The sequence below is a fragment of the Mastomys coucha genome, unplaced genomic scaffold, assembly GCF_008632895.1.
Source record: "Mastomys coucha isolate ucsf_1 unplaced genomic scaffold, UCSF_Mcou_1 pScaffold20, whole genome shotgun sequence".
NCBI classification, from domain to species: Eukaryota; Metazoa; Chordata; class Mammalia; order Rodentia; family Muridae; genus Mastomys; species Mastomys coucha.
This window is the reverse complement of record NW_022196903.1, coordinates 109,151,971-109,160,201: the sequence shown is the minus strand read 5'-3', so window position 1 is coordinate 109,160,201 and position 8,231 is coordinate 109,151,971. Positions and strand designations below refer to the sequence as shown.

At 50.1% G+C, this 8,231-nt stretch overlaps 1 protein-coding gene across 2 annotated transcripts in view; it reads right to left on the bottom strand.

Moving 5' to 3' along the window:
* The window catches only part of LOC116098296 (histone H1oo), a 5,704-nt gene extending 839 nt beyond the window's left edge, over nucleotides 1–4,865 (bottom strand). For both annotated transcript variants that reach the window (XM_031380948.1, XM_031380947.1), the window contains exons 1-3: nucleotides 4,677–4,865; nucleotides 1,986–2,245; nucleotides 455–764 (exon numbers count right to left, since the gene is read on the bottom strand). In XM_031380948.1, the coding sequence (XP_031236808.1) occupies nucleotides 455–764; nucleotides 1,986–2,245; nucleotides 4,677–4,779 (673 nt within the window). In that variant the 5' untranslated portion in view covers nucleotides 4,780–4,865. The remainder of the gene's footprint in view (nucleotides 1–454; nucleotides 765–1,985; nucleotides 2,246–4,676) is intronic.
* Nucleotides 4,866–8,231: the final 3,366 nt, after the last annotated feature.

The following is an 8,231-nucleotide window of genomic DNA, read 5'->3' as shown; positions in this document are numbered from 1 at the left end:
CCCCAGGGTAGGGTTGTTTGAGACAGAGTCTCATGTGACCCAGGCTGATTTCTGAGCTTCCAGCCTCTCATCCCAGTGCTTAGGATTATGGGTGTGTACCAGCTTCCTTGATTATCTTAAACCATCATTCACAGCTTCCTGCCAGCACCCTCTCAGGTCTGCTCACTGCCCTAAAGTGAGCCTAGACTCCTCTTTGAAAAACCCGCTTGGATTTCTTCTGATCCCCCTGCAGGCAGACACACCCACTGGCAGCTCAACCCTTTTTGCTCATATGTATCTGAGATGCCTCCTCCAAGAAGCCTTCCCTGACCCTGTCTCAAGGCTCCTATGGGCTCTCCATTCCTTTATCCTGGTCTAACATTCAAGGTCCACTTCCTAGGGAGGGAAGCCCCTCCCATCCCACCCCGGTGGCTGCTGGGGATCCCCTATCCCTGCCACCCATTCACATACCTACCTTGTTTGCTCCCACTGTCTTTGACCTTCTGGCCTACGTTAGCAGTGAGAGGGGCCCCTGCAGCTTTGTCTGGTTTTAGAGGGGCCTTTCTGACCTCTAAAGGTTTCACCTTGATTTTCTTAGGCGGTATCTCCAATGTGGCAACTGAGCAAGGATAAGACTTCCTCTTCTGCCCTTTCTCCATCTTGGCCTTGCCAACTTGGTCTTTCTTCAGCAATCCAGATTTCTTGGGGCCTGTCTCCTTGGCACCTGCAGCTCCCCTGCCGGCTTTTGGGGCACAGGCTTTCTTTTGCTTGGGCTTGGGAACTAGCTAAAGACAGAGTATGAGGTTGGGGTGAGAATAGAAACTCTGGATAGCCCTTATACCCCACATAGCATGGCAAAGGGGCCATGCTCCCAACAACAGGGTTAAGAAGAGGAGAGAGAGCTGGGCGGTCATGGTGCACGCCTTTAATCCCAGCAGAGGCAGAGGCAGACAGATTTCTGAGTTCAAGGCCAGCCTGGTCTACAGAGTGAATTCCAGGATAGCCAGGATTATACGGAGAAACCCTGACTCGGGAAAAAAAAAAAAAAAAAAAGGGGGGGTGGGGGAGGGCTGGCAAGATGGCTCAGTGAGTAAGAGCACTGACTAGTCTTCCGAAGGTCCCGAGTTCAAATCCCAGCAACCACATGGTGGCTCACAACCATCCGTAATGAGATCTGATGCCCTCTTCTGGTGTGTCTGAAGTCAGCTACAGTGTCTTACGTATAATAATAAATAAATCTTTGGGCCAGAGCAAGCAAGGACTGAGCAAGCAGAGTTGACCAGAGTGAGTAGAAGTCCTAAATTCAATTCTCAACAACCAGATGAAGGCTCACAACTATCGGTACAGCTACAGTGTGTACTCATATACATAAAATAAATCTTTAAAAAAAAAAAAAAAGAGAGGAGAGAGGAGACACATCCACCCCTGTGGCTCTCATTGCATTTCACCTGGTGTTAGTCTCTTGTCTCCCTGAAGAACCCTGCTGCTCACTTCTAAGGATCTGTATGTGCCCTCTGCCTCTCACCCACTTAGCCTCAAGCCTCACTCTGCCCCTGCTCCCTGAAGTCCCACCTCTTCTTAATGTCTCTAAGAATACAGACTGAGAGGAGAGATAACTGATTTCCCAGCTTCCCACAGGCCTGTGCAACACTCTATTGAGACAACCCCACCCCATTCCAACAAGGCCCCAGTAGAGCCACCCTAGGCCCAGCAGAATCCCCCAGTATTGGGACTTCCTGAGATGGGCACCCCAGTAACCACCGGCACCACGTGAGGTTAGTAGAGGCTGCCCCACAGTGCCCCAGAAGCTGTGGGGCGGCGGCTACTTGGTGGACACAGGCAAGAAGCCACACACACAAACCCTGATACTGTGCAGCTCTCCACACCACACGCTATGGGTCAGCACAGGGCTGTGGAGATGTGGGCTGTGGTGAGAAGCAGCATGTGCTCAGGGTTTGATGTCTAAACCTTGAACCAAGGTTTCCCTCTCCTTGTCTGAAGCTCACTTTGAAGCTGCCAGTGGCACCCTTGGCCTTGGAGTTGGCAGGCCTGGTGAGGAGGCCTCGACGAACGCCAGTTTCCAGAGCCTGCTTCAGCAGGTACTTGAAGCGGGTGGTGTCCACCGTCGGGTACTTGTGTTGGATATAGACCTTGATGGCTATAACTGATGTGCCCTGGCGCTTCTCCCTGGCCTTTAGAGCCTCTAGCACCATGCGTAGCATCGTTGGGTTCCGTTGGCCTGCTTGGATTCTGCTGCAACTTGAACCTGTGGGATAGACAGAAGGGCATCACCCAGACTACCCTCTGCCCCAGTCAAGGCCTGCTTTGGTGGGGCAGAGCACACACTGAGAACCAACGCCCTGTGAGGCTCACTGGCTGCCCGTCTGCAAGCCTTACACAGCCTGCTGTCTCCTCAGGGCTCGCCAAGTTGCCTCCTTTTGAAGAATACTCTCTTGAAGCAGCAATCCTGGGTAGTGAGCTACCCAAGGGTATCTACAGCTGTAGCTATATTGTACTGGAAGAAGTAAATCGGGAAGCTCAGTGAGGCCCACGTTGGCTTCTCTTACATACCTCAAAGGCGGCACTAAAGACCCCGGGGACAAAAACACTGAGAAAGCAAGGCGTCTGCCAAACTCCACAGAGCTCTGTTCAGACTCAGAAGGCCTCAAAAGCCACCGCCCTGGGCATCCAGGCATGGTGGAGACATACATGTTACCCCAGGACTCCAGGTGCTGAGGCCGGAAGACTTATTCCCAGACCAGCCTGGGGCTGTAGAACAAGATGGTATCTCAAAAATAGGACATACACAAACTCAGAATCCAACTGGACAAAGAAATAACCCAATATTCATAGACGCTGGGAGGAAAAGGCAACACTCCCTGAAAACAGTTTTGTTTGGTTTTGTTTTTGTTTTGTACTGCTCATGACCCAACCCAAGGCTTTGTGCACGCATGCCAGGCAAGAGGTCCAGCACTGAACTGTATCCCAGGCCTGACAGCAATTTCTTATTTAAAGGTTCCTATCTTTGGAAATCAACCCTGGACTATTTCCAGCTGAAATGCTGGGCCTGGCGTGTGTCTGAGATAAGCCAGTGGGTAAAGCAAAAGCAGCCCCAGCTGAGGACGGCTGCGCGATGGGCACAGGGGAGGGACCCAGCTGCTCCCAGCCCGATTTCTTCTCAGTCTCCCGAAGGTTTCCTAACAAGATATTAGCATCGTCTGTGCGTCCTAGACTTTGTAGATGTGAAGTCTGTGTCCACAGCTGGAAAGAAGGTAGAAGTGAAACTCTCTGGGGAGCCAAGGGGTGAGGAGGGGGAGGGGAGGAGGGCTTGGAGGAATATGCTCACACTCAAATTACATTATATACTTGCTTGGAAAAGGCCTCATGCGCAGAGTAATAAATGTAAAAATGAAGGGAGCCTTACTTACTACGTAGCTCTCACTAGCCTGGATTTCACTCTGTAGACCAGTTCGGCCTTGAACTCAAGAGATCCTCCTGTCTCTGCCTCTCGAGTGTGAGCCATCATGCCAAGCCCAAAATGTTTGAAAGAAGCTTATTTGGGGAAAAAGAAAAGTAAAGACAGTCACATTCCTAGAAACATGCCCATCCCCAGAAGTGAAAATGCAAGCAAAGGCATGTGGAAGGTGAAGGAGCCTGGTGTTGCGCTTGCCTGAGGCCCTGGGCTCCATCCCTAGCCTCGCCAGCTTTTCTCCCCAACAGCCCAAATGCCTGTGACCATGCATGATACTCTCACACAATGGAATACTACCTGGCCATAAAGACTGAAGTGTAAGAGGCTACAACACGGAGTGCTTCTAAGTATAAACAAGCAAAAAAAAAAAAAAAAAAAAAAAAAAAAAAAAAAAACCAAAAAACCAGTCACAAAACCTTGTATGAAATGATGAGCCTACAGACACAGGTGGAGTAAGGCTGGGGAGTGATTGTTAATAGCACAGGTCAGCTTTTCTTCTCAGGAAATGACTCAATTCTGAAACAGATTGTGGCGCTGGACTCGCATGATGACATAGTAAAGGTCACTGCACGCTGAACTCGGGGGAGTGATGGGATATTTTGAGACAGGCTGTTACTTTTGAAAAGCAGCAAGAAAAAAAAGGAGGATTTGGGGAGAGAAGTGGGAAAACCTGTCAGCCACAAGTACGTGATTTAAACTCGGAGCGATGCTCTCAGAATTATTTGCAAAATTCAGACTCAAAAGTAAATTTTTAAGTAGAAAGAAAAAGCCCATAGGCGGGAGAGATGGTTCAGTGGTTAAGAGCACTGAGTGCTTTTCCAGAGGACCCGGGTTCAATTCCCATCACCCACATGGCAGTTCATAACTGAACTCCAGTTCTCTGTAATTCTAGTTCCATTGGGCCCAACACCCACAGACATACGTGCAGGCAAAACTCCAGTGCATGTAAAAGAAAAAAAAGAAAAGGCCATACGAAAACTACGAGCCACGAGCCTGAGTGAGTCCTATAGCAGGGCCACAGCAGCCTGTACCTGACTGAAGTCTTCATTGTGAGTCCTGAACCAGGAAATGGGCTCACCCAGCTTTATCCCCCTCCAGGACTGGGTCTCCTCTTCCAGTCTGAGTGGTGGGGACCAGCCTTTGCAGCTGCATGCACCTTCTCAGCTGTTAGCTCCAGGTTTCCAGGAACCGAGGCCTAAAAGCAGAATTCCACTCCCTTGCTTACCTGGCTTGTCAGCCCCAGGGAGCCCACATGGTCCAGTCGGTGATGTGTCCTTGGAGGGAAGAGAGGAGGAGGAGGAAACACTGGAGACACTCCCTGGAGCCATGGCACAGGCAGCAGCAGGCCAGGCCAATGCTCACTCAGCGGGCAGCCTCCAAACTTCCCTCCTTAAATACCTCCAATGGTATTTAACCAATGACCAACAGGCCTACCACCTGAGCGGCTGAAAGCCGCCAATCGGGCCTTGAGGGGAAGACTCACTTTGAACACAGCACCCACCTCAACCCTGTGGAACCTGAGACCATGGAAAAAGTCGGGAGGCAGAGTCACTCTGTCCTACCTAGCTAGTGGAGCTGGCATCTAATGGGAGACAACTGAGTTGGGGGGTGCTCACAAGGGCCCCCTAATCCCACAAGGGCAGGGGCCTACCTACCCTGTTTCAGACTATTGATAGCCTCAGTTTTCCACAAAGTAGCAAATGTGCCCAAGGGAGGAGGTGTTTGGAGGCAGCGGCCCCTCCTGAGCCAGGATGGCTCTCAGATCTCTTCCTTCTGTGTCTTTTTGATGTTTTAGATTATATTGCAGTTTGAGATGCCGGGTAAGGTGTACCAGGGTCTTTCTATGGCCTTGGCTGATGGCCACAGTCTTCAGTGTCCTTGGCATTCAAAGACATACTGGGACAGACATAAGTCACTGTTTTCCATCACACTACCCAACACTGGAACTGGCTAGGGTAAGAGAAACAGCCGGCTGCCCCACCAGGGCTATGACTTGGGAAGGGATCTCCCGAGCCTGGCCATTCTGCCTCTTTCCTAGGAAGGGCTGAGTCATCGAGATGAAAGACAGAAGTGACTTCTCAGTGAAACCACACAGGCCTGAGTAAATTACTCCATCGCTGTAAAACGCGCTACAGAATATATGACAGGGCCTGATAAAGACCCAGTGACTTGTTCTTGTTCCCACACTGGGGAAACTGAGGCAGGAGGCCAGGGCGTTTGAGGTTAGTCTATACTGCAAACCCCTGACTCAAAAAGAGTCACACCAAATAGAAACAAAACAGGGTGGATTACAACAAGCTGAATCTCTCTCCTGGCTGAACGTCAATATTTCTTATGAAATATGAGACAAAGCATTCCTCATCGTAACTGTCAAGGATGTATGGGAATCACACAGAGGATGGGAGAGCTGACAGGCCAGCCACCTTAGAGGCAACTCAACGTTTTATGGAGCAAAGATGAACTTGCTCCACGGCGCAGCCATCGGTCCCTGGGGAGAAACAGAGGAACTAACAAACAGGAACTTTGTCCCAGTGTCAGCAGAAATCCAGGGCAAACTAAAAACTTGTCAGGATAGAAACAGGCTAAGTCAATTGCTGCCTGTTCACAGCTTTGAGAATGACTCGGGCCTTCCTGCCTCCTGGAGGTTTGCTCAGGAATGCCGCACTTACAGTGATGCACTGCCTTGCAGGTCCCTGTCTCTTGAGCTCAGGACTCACACCAGTGTGGTAGCAGCAACTGCTTTAGGAAAGGTGGAGGTTGAGGATGCCTTACAGGAGATTTACAAGCTTCTCCCCTCTGTGTGTGATCCCTTTATTTCCTGGAATTTTCCCAGAGAACTCACCATCCATCATAGGGTCTGGTTTGAGAAAGGCTGTGGCCCTCAAAGTTCCTTGCAGTGAAACAGATCTCACTCCATTTCTAGAGTCTCCCATGGCTTCCTGTGGGGGAAAAGTTTGAGATCTTCCATCAGGCTCATGGTGCTTTCCTCTCTCTTGAATTCCATAATTCAACCACACTGCAGGTAGGACTCGGGGGTGTGGCTCAGTGGTTGAAGGAGGGCTTAGCAGCTCTGAAATTCTGGGTTCAGCTTTCAATACTAAACTTTTAAAAGCTCACCCCATATGACCTTTGAATTAGCTGTGTAGGGAACTATAGCTAATACTGGCATGTCACACTTTTGTGCTTCTGTGTCAAATGAATGTGCAGGTGGTCCAGAGTTCCCACCTATATCTATATGCACATTCAATGCGGCTTTATTGATCTCAGTCGCACATCTGTGGTAGCCTTGTGCTGTGAGCTACCACAGGAATGGTGCTATCATGATCCCATTGTCATGGGAGCAAGCCCTGGCTAGTCTGTTGGATGCTGCGACCCATCGTCCAGTCACTTGTTACCCAGTCAACAATCTGGGCATCAGCTAGTCCTTCACTTGACCATGGATGCTTGAAGCAGCCTAGCAGAGATGGTCCGAGCTGGATCCCAGTCAGCAGCATCACCTAGCTAGTCCCTGGAGCTGGAAGAAATGACATGTGGTTTGTTGTTTTAAACTGTAAATTCTGGGAGTGTTTGTCACACAGCACAAGGTTGCTACTACACCAGGCCTAGAAAGCCTTCTATCCCTCCCTACCTTCTCTGGAATATGTTAGATAAAGGTTTGCTCAGGAATGCCACAACACTGCCTTATAGGTCCCTGACTTTTGAGCTCTGTGGTAGATCAAGGCTGTCTCTGGCACCCAGCCCAACACTAGCACACAGTAGGCCTTCCAGACTTATTGTGGTGCTATGGCTCCAAGGAGTGAGCTGCAAATGCCCAGTGCTAGATGGAGAAGGAGCTATGGGAGGCGAAGAGGCAAACGGAAGCTGGCACACACGGGGGCCGCAATTTTGATCCATTTGTGGGGCGTTTCCAAGAACTGAGAAATGCAGAGACTCTGCGGTATAAACATTCCCACGAGCTTTGCTGAAACCCTGCTCCCAGGCTGTGCCAGGATCGAGTTTTGTGTTGGGAAGGGAGTTTGGGAAAAACTCAGAGATCTAAAAATTCTCGGAGGGGTTTGCCATTTGACAGGGAGATGATAGCAAGTTAGGGAGATGCCGGCAGAAGCGTGCCCTCTGTCAGCCTCCTGACTTCTCTGTGGGGCAGGAGGCGGGGGTGTTGCCTTCCTTCTGGAACCTTCTCCTCCCACTCTAGGACATGCTCCATTTTCAGAGATAAAGGTCCTGAACTCTGAGATGATCAGAGGATCTCTGCTTTGCAGCTCCTGTGCCATCAGGACATTGTGACATTGATTTCCTAATCAGTGCATGAGGGTAGAGTGAAATTGCAGCCACTGGCATGCCTGTATAAACTGTATAACTGATATTATACAATTGTATAGATCGGCATCTTCATCATTTTACACATGAAGAGGTTGAAATCCAGAAGTGTGGCTCACCCCACACTCAGACCCTAGGCTGCATCCCGGAAGCCCTCTGCTAAAGATAAGTGTGGTAATCCCCAATCAGCTAGTCCCTCTTGACGTCAGCCTTCCCTTCAGAACTTAAGTCGCCTGGCTGGTGAGGATCCAACTGTTGAAGTAGCCCCGGGGGAGCCAGACCCTGTCTCTTCTTTGACTTAGGGCCCATTTTGTGATCCAACAAGACTGCGGCAGCTCTAGTCACTATGATCACATTCCAGCCAACAAGGAAAGCAGAGGAAAGTGAAGGGCCCTTCTGGTCTCTGAAATTCACAGCGCAGAGTTGCATGCTTTTGAGCCATCGGCTAGAACTTCCTCTGCCC